This window comes from Miscanthus floridulus, chromosome 18 (assembly GCF_019320115.1).
Source record: "Miscanthus floridulus cultivar M001 chromosome 18, ASM1932011v1, whole genome shotgun sequence".
Classification (NCBI taxonomy): domain Eukaryota; kingdom Viridiplantae; phylum Streptophyta; class Magnoliopsida; order Poales; family Poaceae; genus Miscanthus; species Miscanthus floridulus.
This window is the reverse complement of record NC_089597.1, coordinates 61,083,269-61,102,641: the sequence shown is the minus strand read 5'-3', so window position 1 is coordinate 61,102,641 and position 19,373 is coordinate 61,083,269. Positions and strand designations below refer to the sequence as shown.

Genomic DNA, 19,373 nt, shown 5'->3' with positions numbered 1-19,373 from the left:
AAGTCGGTAGGGAGCGGTCCAGGAGAGGCTTGCCAGAAGTCACACTAGGAAACCCACTTGCGCATGGGGAAGGCCCGAAGCTATCCATAGAGTTACCCGACCAAGAGCTTGGCCTTTGTGAGGGATTCCTTACGAGGGGCTCAAACGAGGACTGGGGGGAAGCTTGAGAGCTTCCCGATACCTCGGTAAAAACACCAGAGTCATTGATGGGAGTTTGCATCTCTATCGCCCTTTACCTTCCGCATTTACATTATGTACCTTCATTGAGTGCTTACTTTCCTATCTTAGTTTTATAGGTTAGTTGATAGGATTGGAACCTAGGTTGTGTAACTCTTTTGCGGTAGAGATAACAACACACATAGCAAAACCGTAGTTGCATATTTAGATAGATTACTTTCTTGCATAGGTTTTGCTAAGATGGAAATTCGAGGCCATAGTTAGGAGTAGAATTTTAAGTTGCCTAATTCACCCCCTCCCCTCTTAGGCATCACGGTCCCTTACACCCTTGTTCTACTAATGTCTTCCTTCTCGGTGTTTGATTCTAAAGGGGGAGAATTTGTAGGACCAAAAGCAAGCCCAAACAAATAGATCAAAGGAGTGACCCTAATTGGGAATGGTTCGAGAAAGGGAGAATTAGTGGATTATGGAGTTAGGGGGAGGCTTAAGTCTGTAATGCCACTTGGGGGACATTTTCAAGGGCAAGATAAGCATTCCGTGTATTCACATGTGGTATCTTTTTGCGTCACATAAACTTGCCTTTGCATTGCATCCTAGTAAGTAGATAGTTTTTAAATTTATGCATCTATTATTATTTGCTTGCTTTGGTCATGTTGTCATCAATCACTAAAAAGGGGGAGATTGTAAGGAAAATGGACTCTTGGCCCATTTACTTTGGATTTTGGTGTTTGATGATCAACAAGACCAAATTAGGACTAATGTGCTTGCGAGTGATTTGTGTTGTAGTTCAATAGGGTGCAAACGTGACTTGGACGAAGGCAACAAGGTGATTCAATGATCAACATCTCAAGCAAGGTATTAGAAGCACAATGGAAAGCTCAAGGAGTCAAGCAAGTCCAAGGCACGGAGATTGGAACCAAGCCGGACGTTGAGATCATGAAGATACAAGCGAAGGAGCTCGATAGAGGTGACTAGATGCGGCCCTTATGAGGACCAGACGTGTCCATTTAGTTGCCCCATAACAGTGGCATCAAACACGATGACCGGACGCTGAAGAACTGAACTGATCGGACGTGATGATGGAACTGTTCACTATCACGCCAACTCTCTCAGTGTGACCAGACGTGGCAGGTGGATGACCAGATGTGGCAAGTGGATGACCTGACGCACTTGAGAGCAGGGTCCAATCATATCTAGAAAGGTTCTAGAGCGGCGCCAGCGTGACCGGATGCGTCTAGTCGGTTGAGACCGGACTCAGCCCTGAGTCCGATCAACACGCGCGCTCCAACGATTGGCAGGACTGGACGTCTCCGATCAGGACGAGATTAGCATCTGATCGCTAGCAGAAAGTTATGTCTCGGGTCCAACAGCTAGTTCTCATGTGTGGGGCTATAAATAACCCCCCAACCGGCCATTTGAGGGGTGGAGAGTTGAGAAAATATACCAAGGGTGTTGATACACCATTTTAGTGATCTCCACTTGTATAGTGCTTAGCAAAATATTAGGTGATTAACGTAGGTGCTTTGCGAAGTGCTTAGGTTCATTAGACCACCGCTTATGTGCTTGCTCTAGGTTTAGGCCTAGTGTTTAGTGAGGTTTGCACATCTCTTATCACTCGGTGCTTGCGCGCACCATTGTTGTACATCTAAGGGGCTTGTAGTCTTGTGAGATCACACAACTGCATTTGTGGTGTGGCTACCATCGTGTACCAAAGGGAAAAAGGTCTGCGGACATTTTGACTAGAAGCTTGATAGTGAAGACGGCGGGGAGCGATCTAGGAGAGTTTTGCCAGAAGGCACACCGGAGACCCACTTGCGCATGGGGAAGGCCTAGAGCTATCCACAGAGTTACCCCGACCGGGAGCTTGGCCCTTGTGAGGGATTCCTTGTAAGGGGCTCCAATGAGGACTAGGGGGAAGCTTGAGAGCTTCTTGATACCTCGGTAACAATACCGGAGTCATCGACGGGAGTTTGCATCGCTATCGCCCTTTACCTTCCGCATTTACATTATGTACCTTGGTTGAGTGCTTACTTTCCTAGCTTAGTTTGATAGGCTAGTTGATAGGATTGAAACCTAGGTTGCATAACACTTTTGCGGTAGAGATAGCAACACACATAGTAAAACCAGTAGTTGCAGATTTAGATAGATTACTTTCTTGCATAGGTTTTGCTAAGGTGGAAATTGGAAGCCTAGCTAGAAGTAGAATTTTAAGTTGCCTAATTCACCCCCCTCTTAGGCATCACATTCCCTTATAGTGGGAAGGTTGGGGGTGCCTAGGCCACCCTCATCCCCCCTTCCCTCCGCCACTATTGCCCAAGGTCGACGAACCATTTTTGCTCTCCCACAAAAGCAAGAAAAACCTCGTGTCGATAGAATACCATCGGTAGTCCATCGAGGGGTATGCCCACAATGGTAGATTGATTGGCAAAGGTGCACGTGATTAGGAACTAGATAGTAACAGAGACACAAGACACAAGATTTATACAGGTTCAGGCCGTCAAGATGACATTAAACCCTACCTCATATGCTCTGTTGGTTTGTATTGATGAGAGAACCCTAGGTTATTAAGCCTAGGATTTGTATCTGGATCCTAATATCCATGGCGACTAGGGGACCCCTGTACCCTCCTTATATACTCTAGGAGGGGTAGGATTACAAGGAAAGTTTCCTAGTTGGCTATGTGATAGGTATTCTATTTGGATTATAATATCTACAAGAGTCCAAACAGATCTATCTCTATATTCAAGATATCTTTTGAAAGCCTTGCGGTGTACACCGACCAGTGCCATGTGCCGCAAGTCTTGATGTCATGGGCTGGACCAGTCCTTGATGGTGTCACCCTTGTCCCTTGTTGTGGATACTATAAACCCACTAGCTAGTCCTCGAGCACCTTGTATTCGTTGAGCAACGTCGTCTTGATCACGTTCGAGTAGTCTAGCTTGAATCCGATCAGTTTAACTAGTAATCCAACCAGTTTAACTAGGTAGTCCACTGGAGAAAATAGACTAGCCTGACCAGTTTAACTGGTAGTCCACCATGAGAAAATAGATAGTCCGACCAGTTTAACTGGTCAGAAGACCTCAAACTTGCTCAAGTAAGGCTTGCTAGAAGGATGTAAGGGGCTCAAGATTAATTTAAAAATTCTTCACCTCAGATGAAGTGTAGCCACTTAGACTCCATTTGTGAGGTCAGATGATTATCATCAATGACTTAGTAAATAAGGAGGGTAAATCAGGAAAAAGCACTACATTCACCGCCTAGGTGAAGTGTAGCCACTTAGTCCCCGAGCCTAGTGGTAGGTGATTAATTCATGTAGTGCCAGGGTCAAGAAATAGAAGACTCTAGATGCTAGCTGGTCGCACAAGCCAGTCCCTAGCTTAGCCTGAAAACCATTAACAAGAAAAATTAAGTACACTCACCATAAGGTGAAGTGTACACACTTAGTGCCTCGAGCCTGCTAGAAGATAAAGAATTATCTTGTAGCAGGGTCAAAGAATTCAAGTAAAAATATCTTTGGAGAAAAAGAAACGAGGTGTGCTTAGCACGGCCCGGTGAAACTGCTAGTGTCCGTCATGCAGCCTTGATCCGATCTGAGTAAGGCAATCTGGATAGTCCGTTATAAGGCTTTGGGTGGGCAGTCTCATCACCAGAAACCCCATATCACCCCCACCTCAAACTCCTAAATAACCACAACAAGGATCGGAGGAAAGCCAGCAGATGTGAACCGACCGACGAGACATAGCAAAATCCAACCACTAAGGGAGTTCCTAGCTTAGCTGGCAACTTTTGCACAAAGAGTGCAAACGTCGAGGAGTCTCCAGCTTAGCTGGCGATGCTTGCATGGAGAATCCGAATGCTGAGGAGTCCCCAACTTTGCTAGCGAGCCCCAACGTAGCTGACGATGAAGCCCAAGCGATGAACAATCCAACAAGCTAGTCGGCAAAGAAGCAAGCACCGAGCAGTCCAACCAACTGGTCGCTGGTGAAGTGAATGTCAAGCAGAAGTGAGCACCGAACCATCCGACCAACTAGTCGACGATGAAGTCCATGAACTTAACAGTCTAACCAGTTGGTCGGCGGTAAAGTCCGACTGCCAGGTGGTGCGACCACCTGAACGATGATCCTCTTGTCCTTCCCGACATATCCAGTCCCCGAGCGTAAAAAATAAGCTCGTTGACTAAACCTGGACCCTGAAATATAAATATGTAGAACGGTTAGTACATGGTGTAAAAAATATATGAACTCAACGATAAAGGCAGCAGACCAGAGTAGATAAACATTATGTTTGTTTGGAGTTTATCACATTTAAAATATGTGTATTTTCCTTCCAGTTAGTCCATCATCGCGTTACCAGCCCCGACTAGCTCGTACCCCAAAGCATAGTGACTGGCACCCATTTACGCGTAAGAGCACAAGCATCGCCGAAGAGCCGCTACCGACCACCATAACGCAGAGCGCTGGCGCCCATGCACGTGTTGGTGCGACATCGAGAACATGGTCACTTCTGGATAACACGGATGAGAACATGGCTGGTCGACGAGTCGGTGGAGAACAAATGGAGTTTATTAATACTATAGACTGCGTCAACTCCTCGAGCAGAAGTGCCATCCACGTCGCCCAGAATTGTCTCCTATATCAGATCCTCTATTGTGTGGCCCAAATTTGTTGGATCGGATTTTACCTGGAGCAGCTTCCCGTGCTTCTCATTGGCTTCTCCCGCTTCTCCTCTGCTTCCCCCACTTCTCCTCAGAATCCAGAGAAACAAATATATATCTCAGCTTCCACTTCTCCTTCAAAAAAAAGAAGCCACATCTATCGACGTCCTCTCTCTCTCTTGGTCTATTCCGAGCCGACGACGACCAGGGCTGTCACGATCCAAAAATTGCTATAATTGTTCACGAGCATCATGAGCATATAGTGCATCTAAAAATACATGTTTCCAAAGATAACGATGCTTAACTCCAGACCTCTTGAACATCATGTGCATTTATAATTAAAACTAGAATCTGACTTGTACCTTGGCCAACCCAAAACTGAGCACTGCCCTGTTTTGGCAGATCGTCCGATATTACCACCAGATCGTTCGTCAAGACATCTCACAGACTTAGAACAATCTTGACCAACCTGTGCACTAACGGAGTGTCCGCCGTCACAGCGGAGTGTCCGTTGAAACCCTTGCACAGCCAGTCTGTCTGTCAGACATAGTCAGGCACTAGCGGATCGTTCGACACCTCTGGCGGACTGTTCGTCAAATTCGACGGACATTTGTAAGATGTAGATGTTGCGGTGTCACACACACACACACTCGGATCCACATGTCAGCACACCATCTCAAAAAACCAACACATCAGCCCTCTCCCTCACTCCCCATCTCATTTCACGCTGGCCAACTGGAAGAGCAAAGAAGAGAAAGGGAGGAGAAAAGAGAAAGAGAGAAGGAGGAAGAGAAGAAGGGAGAAGAAGGAGGAGAGGAGGGTGGCGTCCACCAGATGCTGGAGAGCGTCGCTAGCGAGATGCTGCACCTCCACCGCGCCACCACCTCACTGAAGTTAGAGGAGACAGCCCCAAGCTTCATCTTCTTCAACCTCAAGCTACGGAGCAAGCCTCAAGCCGATCTCCTAACTCGAGCAAGACCAAGCCAAGCTGCTACACATAGAGGTCACCCAAGACATGGTGAGCACATCCCCTAAGTCCCTAATCATCTCCCCAAACCACCCATGGCCATACCCTTGAGCTTCACCTTCGTCCATGGCCACCTCCACCATGGATGTGGTCGAGCTCACCACAGCCCATGGATGTCACATCCATCATTTGTAGAAGTTTCCCTACATCACTAGAAAGCCATAGAAACAAACTGCACTCGATTCGGAGTCCGGATGTCCTGAGAATCGATCCCAACATGTTTGCAAAGCTGTTGTTCGTCGTTTATCGGATGGTCCATCATATTGGCGGAGTGTTCGTTGAATTATAGCCAAAACCCGAGGGCAGCCTGTGTTTATCGGACGTTTTGATCTTAGTTTGGAGTGTCCTATAATCTCTGCATGTGCGCACAGCCTACACTTGTAAAATTCATAGAAGGTGCATTTGACCTCCAAAAATGATGAAACGAGTTTCATTGTGTTCCATAGAATATCCTCTATCAGCTAGACATAACTTTGGCACCAAAGGGCATATCTTATTTTTGACCACCGGAAGAGGCTAAGCCCTTATAATTCATCGGAGGCTCTGCCACACGCACCGGAGTGTCCTATGAATTATAAATCACAGACAGAGAGTTACCCAAGAGCATAGACTCCATACCGGAGAGTCCGATCTTAGTTCAGAGGGTCTGATGTTCCCAGTATGTCCTTTTCCCACTAAGTCCCAGAATCACCGAACTGTCCGACATTCATGCCGGACTATCCGATAGCACAAATCGATAGTCCTTCAATGTATACCTGAACACTCCCTCTTGCATGTTTAATATAATGTCATGCATACATAAGTATCTCATACATGAACATATATAGGTACGTGATATCGGAGAGACGTCCAGCGATGTTCCAAGCTATGGGATCCTTGCTCATCCAACAGGCAGGCACCCCACTATTATGAACCCTACTTTGGATACTTATCAAGTCACATTATGAGTTATGCATTACATGTAGTCTTGGATAAGGGTCACTCTTATACTACACCTAGAGTAGTCTAAACATCTATAGAAGCCTCTCACCTAAACAACAGGAATGGGACACTTAATGCTTATTGTTTAGTTGCTTGGGCAATGGTAGAAGTCAAGCATGAGAAGAGAACTTATACTCGCGCGTGTAGAATGCTACACCTGGTTAATTAGCCACTAAACCAATGAGGATACAACTTGACTTACTTAACTAATCTGGCTAAGAATTAATGTTCCTAATATGGTAATCCTGGTGATAACTTGGATATCTTGCTCATGCGAGGGGTAGGTCACCGTGAGTGTGGGATCTAAGACGACATAGCTCGTGGAGCAGTAATGACTGTGTATTGGGATACGTAAGTCTGAGTAACCACCCGTACAGACCACATGTCACGGATGGGGTCGACAAGCCAAGTAACTAATTACAACCGGTTTATCTGTGAAACTGGAAAAGGGGTTGGCGTCGGTCGGGAATGTCCGGGACATTGCCCGTGACGTCAGGAATGTGGACATTGACCGGGCAACCGCTCGAATATTTCGTCGGATATTCTAGCCGGATTAGAGAAATGTTGGAAATCGTGAGACAACCCTTATTCAAGGTCCAGAGTATGGTGGTTAATCCCGTATTTCTGTGTGGATACAGTTGTACACCTCTACAGAGTAAAGCCTAGAGTCCCTTGGGATGGAACTATACGGTTGTTCTTTCTTTTTTATACCCATGTTACATGTTAGTATGAATGATGGACTATGAACACTTTGGTTATAATGATAAACACCTTTATCTCTGATATTGAGCATAGCATGTCATATTTCTAATGAACATCAATGTTTTCGGCACTTACACAAATGGTTGATAATCACTCTATACATGTTTTTTGCAGGTAAAGGACATCTGCGGCCTCACGGTGAATTAACGCGGCGGGGTCCGACGGCGCCCCCGCAGGCGGCGCACCGGCAGTCCCCTCCCCCTCCGTTCCCTGGGCTGGTGAGTCCCGACAGTCTCTACTCTTCCCCTCCCTCTCTCTCTCTCCCCATCTCTCCACGCCCCCCACGCGCCACGACCTTTTCCTCCTCCACGCGGCGGTGCGGTGGCCGGCCCTCGGCACGGCGGCGGCCGTCCTTTTCCTCCTCCACGCCCCCCACGCGCCACGCGCCACGACCACGACCCCCTCCGGTGGCCGGCGGCGCGGGAGCCCCCGCAGCTGCCTCCTTCCGCCGATTCGTGTGTGTTCCTGTGCTCTACAAAACCCTAGCTGCCTCTGCTCGACGAACCCAGCTGCGTCGCGAGCCGCGGACGGCGCAGCACGGCCGATACGGATGCAGCTGGCCTCTCCCTCGCCTGCAGTGCCCGCGGCTGGATCTGGCAGTGCCTCACCCTCTTCTCCTCCGTCCCTGTCATCTCATCTCTTCATTTCAGTGCTCCTCCCAGGCGGGAATCGCAAGGGGACCGGAGTGGTACTCAGACGTGCGATGCCTGGGGGATACCTGGTTGGTTCAAGCCTACGAGAGCAGTTTTCAATTACACGTTTCTTTACTGCAGGTGTGGATGAGTTCCAGAATAAAAAAAAGGTGAGTTCTTGTGAAACAAATATATCGAGTTCTTTGATGATTGATACTTTCATGTGAACAAATACCCGCTAAGCAACTAGCTCTTCCCCATAATTTATAGGTTTGGTTGGCTGATCGTAAGTGCGGGCGTTATTCACATCTTTAGTGTATTGATTTGAGTTTTTGAAAAAAAATGGGTTTCATTGGCTCAGACGTTCTTGAGCTTTATACAAAATTTACTACTACACCGGCACAACCATGATTTTGATTGCAAGCATTGGTACTGCATGTTGATTGATTTGTGAAATTTGAGTGATGCGTACGAATTGCCTTTGAGAAATGCACTTACATGTTGAGTTCAAAATTATATACAATCATGTCTAACAGTTCAGGACAAAGTTATATGGAATTCTTTTTACTTTTTTTGGTCCAAAGAACCTATATCTGTTAATTCAATGCCTATTTGTTCTATCTCCACATCCATCATGCTTGCTTCTGGCTTACAGTATGTAGCTCCAACTTTAAAATTTCATAAGATGCTCACTGTTGCTGCTAAAATCATTGACACAACTGTTTTCCAAAAATGATGCATGATGTAGCCCTAACATCTTTGGACTTTGGCAGGTACAAGGTGGTCACTCAAGTGTTTCTTGTACTTTTACTGACACATAGGTAAGTTCCATGTACATTTTCCATCATGATATGCTTAGGCTTTTACCATTTCATAAGGCGCTCCCTGTTGCTGTTAAAATCATTGACACAATTGTTTTTCAGAAATGATGCATGATGCAGCCCCAACATCTTCAGGCTTCGGCAGCTAGAAGGTGGTCTCTCAGGTGCTTAGGATTGGTCAAACAGCCAGTGCCTTATCTTGGATAAGGTGTTGCCACTGTGAAAGGTATGTCAGGTGCAGTGTTTCCTTACTTAGCATTAGCACAACCTTTTAAAAAACTTATGTGACCAATTTGGGTTTCAACTCTAGCCTACCCCAACTTGTTTGGGACTTAAAGGCTTTGTTGTTGTTGTTGTTGTGACCAATTTGGAGATTTTATGATTCAGTTATGATATTCTGTTCTGTTCCAGTTTTCCTGTTCTTACCATGAATTAGATGTGGTTTCTAATTTGGGTGCGTAAAAATGTGTCCCACTTTCACTGGCTTGTGGGCTGGGTGCAGGGATTCTAGCGTTTCCTGGATCTTGTCTAAATATTTTTGTGTTTTGCAGCTCAGCGGATGTCTACAGTGAGTGGACTGTGACCGCAAACATGGCTTGCCACGGCCCATCGCTCCTCACTGGGAACTGCCCTCTACACCAGCATGGTCTCCTAACCAACACCTTAAAGTTGGCACCATTCCTTTCTTGCATCTCCTGTTGCTTTGCCTTTACCTATTTTTCAAATATATATTAGTAATACAACTGTCCTTAGTGTCTTAGTGTTTGTAGCTATAGGATTTTAGGAATTTAGGAGCAGCCTGCCATGCCGTGATGCCGCCTTCGCAACTCTTCCGTTGACAGCAACAGAGCTCATTGTATCAAGCTACTCATTTGGAGCCCTTGGACTTTCCTTGATGTCCACAATTGCATGTAAGCGTTAGTTTAGTCTAATGTTGATGGAATATTTCATGACTTTACATTTTATTTTTTTTGACGGCAAACTTTACATTTTATTTAGGTAGATACGAATTTAAGATGCTCTTAGGCGGGTAATGATTTGTTAGAACTTCTTGGTCTCTTGCCTTTTACTCCAATAATAAAATCAGTTTGTGAGCTCATAGCTTGATGGAGGTATTATATGTTCAGCTCTTCCTTCTTTTGGCCAATTTCGATTTGGCAAAGCACTCAGTGTTCCCCATAGGTTGCTGTGTTGCCAGATCGAAATTGGCAAGATCAGTTTGCCTTGTGTCAGATAGTTTAGTCAGTTTGTTGGTGAATTCCCAAAAGATCTGCTCTACACATTAGTAGTCTACCCTGATCTTATTAGTTAGTTGTTTACTATGAGTGCTAGCTTGGCAGCCTGCATTCCTGGATTGCACCCAAATTTTCTGTTCTTTGTATTCACAAATTGCCTACCTCGTTTACCAGTGTAGGTTCTTAGCGTTTTAAGACAAATATTTGTAGGCACACATGACTGGCAACCAACACAACAAAAAACAGGTGATGAGGATTACAACCACTTTGATTTGATTCCTACTTAGAATTCTTGGTTGGCAGCTTGTATTCCTGGAATGCAACTTTATTTTTGTTACCATTCATAAATTGCCTTGCTGGTTTGCCAATGTAGGTGCTCAGCGTTTCAAAACAAATATTTGTAGGCACACATGGATGGCAAGCAACACGACAGCAAAAGGTGACGAGGATTTCAACTAGGTTGAACTAGAGTTAACCTTCCTTTGCTTCTGTAGAGATTACGTAACTGCTAATGTCACCTATTTGCTTTTGTTTGGATTCTGCAAGCTAGGAGATAACACAATGAACTTTCTGCCAACGTGATTACTCAGAATTTAAATGATCGGTTCATTGTTATGTCATCCTGAACTTGACACAGGAATGGTAAAATTTTGTAATCAATGGTCGAATGGTCCACTACTTCTCAGGCAACAGATGATGTGAGACCCCCTACCTCCCTCTCTCTCTCTCTCTCTCTCTCTCTCTCTCTCTCTGCCACTACTACTTCGTTGGAGTTCCCCATCTTCAACTAGATTAGCAATTACTTTAGTATTTTGCCAGATTCATCATTACTTTACTGCATGGCCTGGTCTGCAGTGCCATTTGCATGTGATGCTAAATCGACGTAGGACTTCCAAAAATATACAAGCATTAGGAATCCTATTTACAAATATATACTTCCATACAGGCAAGCAGTAAAAATAATGAGGTTTACAAGTGTGTTTTTTGTACCAATGTCAGGAACAAGAACTGCATCATACTGAGGAGAGTAGCAATAGTTTCTTCTGTCCAGGGCAAAAAATGGAGTTGTTCTACTGCCCACTATTCTTTTATTTCTATTAGCTTTAGGCCTCCACAGCTTCTACAGAATCTTCTGTAATTGGATTGTCTTATAGATTCTACGTAACATTGGACCCCGTACTTTTGTGTATCTGAAACATTCCTGTTGTCACCCTTTATTTATTTTTGTTTTTGGTGTTCTACTTGCAAAATTTAGTTCATGCATTTATGCCATCCAGATTTTGTTTGATGGAATAAAAAACACCCTGAATTTTTATGATGACTCGATCCATGCCAGACAAAAAATAACAGATTTTGGGTTGTATTGCTGCCACCAAGGGCTAGAGGAATAAACAGAGCCCAGTAATTTTTCAGTTTCCTTTTCCTCTCTATTTTCTTCAAAGATGCTAGACTTCGCTCCCTCATTATTTTTTTTGGACACTGCAGTTCCCAGCCATTGATTTCTTGTTATATTGTGTAGATCCATGTCATACAAAAAAATCATTGCCACGTGTTATCCTGCTGCAATTTCTGTCAGAGGCTATGGGGGTCTACACATGAAGGGTCAGATCAGTGGTGCTCAGGGGGATGCTGATAAAGATCAACTAAATACTACCATCGATGACAATGAAGAAGAAAGAGAACTTTGCTCTCTTTGTTGGGCTTGAAGAGAGGGTTCAACTGTTGCTGTGAGCTATAACAGGACACATACTTATGTGGGATACGACTACAAAATCCTCCGGACAAGACAAGCAAAGTGATGTTTCATCTAATGTTATGCTACACCTAATCTGTTATTGTCTTGCACTGGTCTGCTGGGTCGGCAACACATACATTCTAAAAAAGGAGGGCCTCTTTTTGTTTATTACGGGTGATGATATGAGATCTGAAGAAGTTTTCACGGTTTCCCTATTTTTTCTTTCTCATTGCTACAATTCCTTTTTCTTTTGACTGCCATCTTAGGTTAACATTGAACTATTTTTGCTGCTTTACAAATTTGGTACAGTGAATTCGTAGCTCCATTAGCTCAAATCATGGTCGCCTGGCTGTGACGTGTTTAGTGTAGAGACAATATACTAGCTTAACATAGCGATGTAGCCAATATGGGATTGCAAGAAACATGATCAACCATGGGAGTTTCCTGCAAGTAAAAGAATTGTTTCCTCAGGCAGAACCCATCCTGTAGATCCAAACAATTCTGAAGATATTTTTTTAGTTCAGATCTCAGCAGCCAAATAATGTATACATACCTATCAGAATCACTTCCCTGAACAGAGAAGAACATGATGGTTTTCAATTATTTCCCAAATCTTACACTGCAGATACTCACCTCCATCAATGACAAAATAGTTCATTCTGTTGCAGGTTCTTAGCCTGCAATCAACCGCTGGATTAGAATCAATGAGATGCATGTCACGGACACCTCGAACTTGACAGATCCTCTGCTGATATGATTCTTGTTCCTCATACTGGGGTTCCTGATACAAGCGGAAGTTCTGCACTTTTTATTTGGACAAATCCTGGACACCTGAATTTTTATGACTGGTTCTCTATTTTTTGTGCAAAATTCAAAAGAGGGAAATCTGTTTACTGACCAAAAGTGAATTTCCAAATATTTCACTGGAGTTGCCTTCTGCTCAAATTTGGATATTTTTTCTCTATCTAGGCATCATTGTTACTTATGTAAGTACATATTGCTGTGGATGGAAAGGTCAGTCTCATTTGTATATTTATATTATTACTTGCATTATTCCTCATTGGCTTATAACTAACTGATAAGCCCCAATAGAGTTGTAACTGTCGTTTGCTACTGGTTGCTGATGTTAATTTGCGCGGACCTAATGCTTTTGTAGCATCCCTAGCTTTTTGTTACTTTGAATGGTGGCACAATTGGTCAATTTTTTTTTTAAAAAAAACTCGACCCTGAAGGGGTTAAGACTGTCCCTCACATCATTCTAAATAAGAAGAAGATCTTCTTACTAGGGCGAGAAACCTTCCGAACCTCTGCCCCACCCTTACATGGTGACTTTCCATCGCCCAAGTGAGAATTGAGCCGGTGCCCCCCCCCCCCCCTCCCCCCCAGTGATTTGGATATGGGATGGACGAGGGGATTTTTTTTTAACTTCAGCCTGAAATTCGCTTCCATGGCGAGTCGAACCCAGGGTCTGAGGAGTGCCGTCGGGGTACTCTGACCAACTGGACTAGAGGCCCTTTGGCCAAGTGGTCAAATGTTCTTGTCAAATTTGACATCCTCATTGACCATGAATTTTGTATCTTGTCAAATTTTCGAAGGTTGGTCATTGGTATCATTTTCAGAACTCTTTTTCATATCATTTTTTTGTACACTTCTATAAACTCGAGCACACTGGGGGTTCAACCTTAGGTATTTTCTGGATGAGCAGCCTTGTAGGTGCTTAGTTCTTTATTCTACAAACAAAACACTCTTGGAAGACGGCTCAGTGCTGATGATAAACACCCAGCAACGGCTACTTGACCAGTCTCGAAGAAAACATATAAGCCTGTTTAAAACCTTTTAGACACTACTGTCTCTTCGTAGATTATGTTGTTAACATACGTAAATACGAATGCTTAGACACTGTGTTTGTTTTGTACCATATATGTAAGCACGTCCCTTTGTATTTAAGTAACACTGAGATTACCTCCGTTGTGGGTTCTTATCACCCGGCAGCTATGCAATATAAACCTATGGGCATCCTCCGTGTATATCTACCTACCTACATTATTTACTTATATTGCAGCCTGTATATTCTTCATATCAGAAATCATTTCGGTGCCCGTCTACGCGTGTAATGGTGTGCGCCCTATTACTAGTATCTTAAAGATATTACGCACGGAGAATGAATGGAGAAAAAATAATTGGAGGTAGACCGAGTAGAAAATTGTATTAAATGCTGATATAGGAAGGATATACTTATCTATAGTCATAACGTCTGGTCGGTAGCGTATGACGTTATCTTGTCACCGTCGATAAAATTGCCCGGCCCTCGAGCTTTCTGGCCTGTCGTCACGGCAGCGGTCGCGGTCGTCGTAGCACCGTTCTTCGCGGCTCGCTTGATGGCTGGGGCGGCTTGCTTAGCGGCTCGCTCGTATGTGTTGTATTTGGCTTCATGCACGATGGATGGATACATGCAAGTCAATCTCATCTGAAGTTGGATTCCTTCCATGTAGATGTACATACGCAAGTCCTTGCAAGCTGCGTATCTTGATTGCATGGTGACGTAGATCATCATGAATCCATGCATGCAAGCCGGAATTAGCCTGTAGGCCTTTTCAGATCTTGAATGCTCTTTTGTTTATTGGATGGATGACTCTGGAATTGTCGGTTGGTGGCGTATCACCACGTGATGATGCGTACTGCCCCGTGCCGGATGCTGAGATCTGCGATCGCTGTGGATATCGAGCCGGGGCCGTCACGGGATGACGAGAGCCACTGCGGTGAATTGTCGACGAGAGCCGTGGCAGCTAGTTGTCGACGTGGGCCGATGAGAGCCGCGGTGAGTTGCCACCATGGGACGACGAGAACACGGAATGGTTCTCTCGCCGGAGAAGCCGGAGCTGGAGGACGCCGTGTAGACACGGCCGTGCCTGTTCCTGTGCATCAACTGCTGCTTCTCGAGGTTGCCTGGTGTCGTAGTCGGTAGTCAGCAGCACCCGAAGCCAAGCTTGCGGGAGAAGATTCCCGCGCCGGCCCCGCGTTCGGGGTAGCCGTCGAGGCCAAGAAACCAGCCCCCATCGAGCCGAACGGAGCGGATCCGATCTAGCGCCGTGTTCGGCTGGGGCGGGCTGGCTGGGCTGGTCAGCCCCCTCACATGGACACTGTTCTAATGAACCAGCCAGCAGTACTTTTCTCTCACATAAACAAACCAGTAACAATACGAACCAGCTAACTAAACAGGCTATACTTTATTTAGCTTGCATGGCGCTACCGGAGACCAATGCATTGTGCACGTGGCCGTACATTCGTGCATGTCGATCTCTTTTTTCTTGCGTGTTCCTCCTTGGCCGATTGGATCGTGTCGGGAAGGGTATCGGGCGCCGCGGTGCTGTTGGTTGCTGCACGGATGTAGAGCCGTGTCGTGCTATGAAGTTGGCTAGCTCTTTGCCGATTCTACTCTGGGATCACGTCGTAGTGGCGTAGTGGGATGCGCCGACGCTCGTAGATGATTAAAGAACGACGCCGCGATCTGCCAAGCTTCGATGTGCGTTTGGGTTAAGAAAATTCTCGTGCAAAAACCAAAGATGAAGGTTGATTTCGCCAAGAACGTTGTGTCGAGGTTGAAATCCATCTAGTTCGCTATGGGATCAGCACGCACACCCCTATCTGGCGCGTCAACTGTCGACAGAATATCGTCGACAGTCCATCGAGGGCTATGCTCATAATGGTAGATTGATTGGTAGAGGTGCGCGTGATCAGGAACTAGATGATAACAGAGACACAAGACATAAGATTTATATAGGTTCAGGCCATCGAGATGACGTAAAATCATACGTCCTGTGCTCTGTTAGTTTGTATTGATGAGAGAACTCTAGGTTAAACCTAGGATTTGTATCTGGATCCCGATGTTCATGGCGACTAGGGGACCCTTGCCCCTCCTTATTGGATTAAATATCTATAAGAGTCCAAACATACCTATCTCTATCTTCTGGAAGCCTTGCAGTGTACGCCGGCCAGTGTCGTGCACCGCAAGTCTTGATGTCGTGGGCTGGACCGTCCCTGATGGTGCAAGTCTTGATGTCGTGGGCTGGACCATCCCTGATGGTGCGGCCCATGTCCCTTGCTGTGGATACCTAGGGTTATTCCCCCGCACCTCGCTTGCACAAACTTCGAGACAGGCTAGCAAGAGAACCAAATGGCTAGGCTCGATCAGAAATCTCGCTGGGCAAGGCAGCATAGTGCCAAGAGAAGAAACAAAATGCGCCCTTGGTCTCCAAACTCGACCTCACAAATTTTGAAGTTAAGTATGAGCATAATTGTTTTCATAGCACATAAAAATGCAACTTGCTAAATTCACTCTCTACTAGAAACTAATCGAAACGAGGATATCGCAGATGCTACATAATATTTCGCTACTACATAATTGATTTTCACCAACAGGAGTCGTTGTTTTGTGTAGAGATAGATCAATCTATACAGCTGCCTCTATAGTGGCGTCCAAACCAAACTGTCTTTAGAAATATAGTCATAGAGGCGGCTGCTATATTCATAGAAGCTAAATAGTAAAATTTGATTTTTTAAATGAGCTCAGATGAAGAAATGACTAAAACCAAAGTTGTAGATCTCTAAGAGTTACACAACTTTGTAGTTGATAACCTTTTCATTTGAAATCATCTATCTAATAAAAGTTATATTTGAATTTTTCACATTTGAAATTCAATTCTTTTAAACGACCTCTCAAATGGAGAAACAACCAAAACCAAAGTTGTAGATTTATAAAAGTTATACAACTTTCTCAATTGAATTTGTTTAGAATCCTAAATACTCATTTGAAAATTGGATGAACATACGCTACTAGATATATCCACTTCTATGACGAAAATCGTAATGACAAATCCGAAACTGTCGTAGAAGATCGCTTTCTATGACGAATATTTATGTTTTGTCATAGATCGTTGGTGACGATCCTCTAACCCTCCCTATCTATGATGAAGTCAGATATCGTCACAAAAATGTCATAGAACACACCGGGTTTCGTCATAGATCACTCGCGCGACTGTTTCTGCTCATCTGTGACGATCTTCTTTAGAACTGTGATGACAAGGGCTCCATCATTGAACTAATTACACATATGTGACGAATAGTTTTCAATTTGTAATGAATGACACTTCGTCATAAATCACCACACCCTCCTTTATCCATCCGACATGTACCTGTGGGACCTGCAGTTACTCATCCGTGACGCTTGCAGTTCGTCATAAAGTCTCTGCTTGGTCCTTTCTCGATCCGACATGTACCTATGGGACCCTTCTCCATCCGACGTGTACCTGTGGGACCTACAGTTACTCATCCGTGATGCTTGCAATTCATCATAAAAAGTCTCCGCTCAGTCCTTTCTTCATCCAACGTGTACCTTTGAGACCCTTTTTTATTTGACCTGTGGGATTCGATGGCTTGCGTGTCACGAGTACCTGTGGGACCTTTCTCCATCTCCATCCGACTTGTGGGACCCGATGTCGTGTACCTATGACAACTTGTGTATCACGTGTACCTGTGGGACCTTTCTCCATCTACATCCGACCTGTGGGACCCGATGACTTGCGTGTCACCTATACCTTGTGTGCCGCTGAGGTTTAATAAATTCAAAAAAACCATAATACCTGGGACTCGAACCCAGGACCCTAAGCAAGGAATGGACTGTTTTTACCATTGCGCTAGGCGTTTGGTTGTGTTGGCATGTCTTTGGAGTCATTATAGTAGTATACATTCTCTGTGTGGATGCCCTATATATTGGATATATCCCCTACAACTGGAAACAAATCTATTGTCATTGGATTTGTGGTGACGGCGGTGGTAGCAGCGTAGGATCCCCGGTGTGCTGTGGTGGATCAGGCATCCTTTTGGAGGCTAGGCGGTGGGGCTTCCCAGTGGAGCGCAGCGGCATTGGCATCCGTGTCCATTGTGTGCCACGGCAGAGGCGACAGATCCAATCCGTAGGTCTTCTTTCTCGCCTTTTCTTGTTTCCTTCACTATTTTGGTCCTTACTTGAACATGAGGTATATAAGAAATATTCTAGCTTTGGAGATCTGGTTAGGCCAATGATGATGAAAAGAACTAAGAGGTGGCACTGGTTGGTTTTATGCTAATGTCTTGGTTTTCTGTATATGTTCAGTGTTCTTACTGTAAATGCCTGTGTGCAACTAGGCATGTTAATTGTCAAGTGCTTGCTTGATTATACCAATCTATCTAGGCAAACAAACAAGTCCCTTCGCTTCTACGTTAAACTATTTTTTCTATCCAGTGCTTACTTGATTCTACATTTCTATTCCATATGCTCCAGTGCCACTAGTGAGTCCTTATGGTATTTTGAACTTGTAACATATCTAAGGCCACATTTCTATGCCAATGATGTCTACATGGCTGTTGGATGTATTAGGATGCAACTTATATGTTTGCTTTTTGTGTCTTCTCCTCATTGACAACCAAGTTATAGTTATCCATTTGGTTCCAAACAAGAGAAAGGCATCAAAAGCAAATCAATGCTCTGTGTCCATCATCACATGACTGAGGCCACTAATGTTTAAGCTGCACATGTTGCTACTAATGCCAATGATGATCACTACCACTTGTTCATTGACATTCTACTTGTGTACTAATTGTAAGTGTGATGGAATTGCTGCCTTCAACTCAAGAACCAACTCAAATCCACCCTTAGCTCATGATGATGACTTCTATCTTAAAAAACCAACAGCTGCTCCACCCTCTTTCTACTTCTAAACTGTTATAATTGTCGTCCTCTTAATCTTTGTCCGTCTCCTATGGAATAAACCGAGCTTGTGTACTGATTGTAAGTGTGATGGTTAGACTTGATTTAGCTAAAAAATTGTATTGGTTACACCTCCATTAGATGCTACTCTAGTTTGAGTTATATATATCTATGTGGTGCTACTCTAAATTTAGATGTGGTCGTACCATGAAAATTGTTAATGTTTGTTAAAGTTGCACTTTGGTATAAGTTGTGGACTTCACTGATGAATCTTTATTGTTTTCCTCTTTAGTGATATCATTACTAAGCAAGCTCTCATCCTACTGCACACTGACGAAATAGAGGAGGCTACCAACAAGAGGAACGCACTGCCCAGCCTCACGGAGGATGTCATTATCGAGATCCTCTGATGCCTCCCCTGCCTGCCCCTTGTTCTGCTACAAATGTGTCTATCGCTCCTGGAAACGCCTCATCTCAGATCCCAACATCCATAAAGGTGCTGCCCCAGACTCTGGCCGACTTCTACTATGATAGTGAGAACAACAATCAACACTTCACCAGCGTCACCGGTGAACGCCCCTCCATGTCCTTCTTGCCTTTCACC

The 19,373-nt window shown here is 44.6% G+C and overlaps 1 protein-coding gene across 19 annotated transcripts; it reads left to right on the top strand.

Moving 5' to 3' along the window:
- The first annotated feature begins 7,685 nt into the window (after positions 1-7,685).
- On the top strand, positions 7,686-13,236 carry LOC136520728 (uncharacterized). Of its 19 annotated transcripts, none has more exons than XR_010775345.1 (9): positions 7,686-7,819; positions 8,252-8,359; positions 9,007-9,054; positions 9,157-9,280; positions 9,606-9,965; positions 10,464-10,535; positions 10,663-10,987; positions 11,809-12,230; positions 12,693-13,236. XR_010775345.1 is itself a non-coding variant. In XM_066514374.1 (9 exons), exons 5-9 carry the CDS (start codon positions 9,950-9,952, stop codon positions 11,425-11,427), a joined length of 318 nt encoding a protein of 105 aa, XP_066370471.1. In that variant the 5' UTR covers positions 7,686-7,819; positions 8,252-8,359; positions 9,007-9,054; positions 9,157-9,280; positions 9,606-9,949; the 3' UTR covers positions 11,428-11,802. The 19 variants fall into 19 exon arrangements, 1 of the variants encoding a protein (XP_066370471.1); XR_010775351.1 differs by lacking the exon at positions 12,693-13,236 and having other exon boundaries at positions 9,606-9,722; positions 9,825-9,965; positions 11,809-12,239; XR_010775352.1 differs by lacking the exon at positions 12,693-13,236 and having other exon boundaries at positions 9,606-9,722; positions 9,808-9,965; positions 11,809-12,239.
- Positions 13,237-19,373: the final 6,137 nt, after the last annotated feature.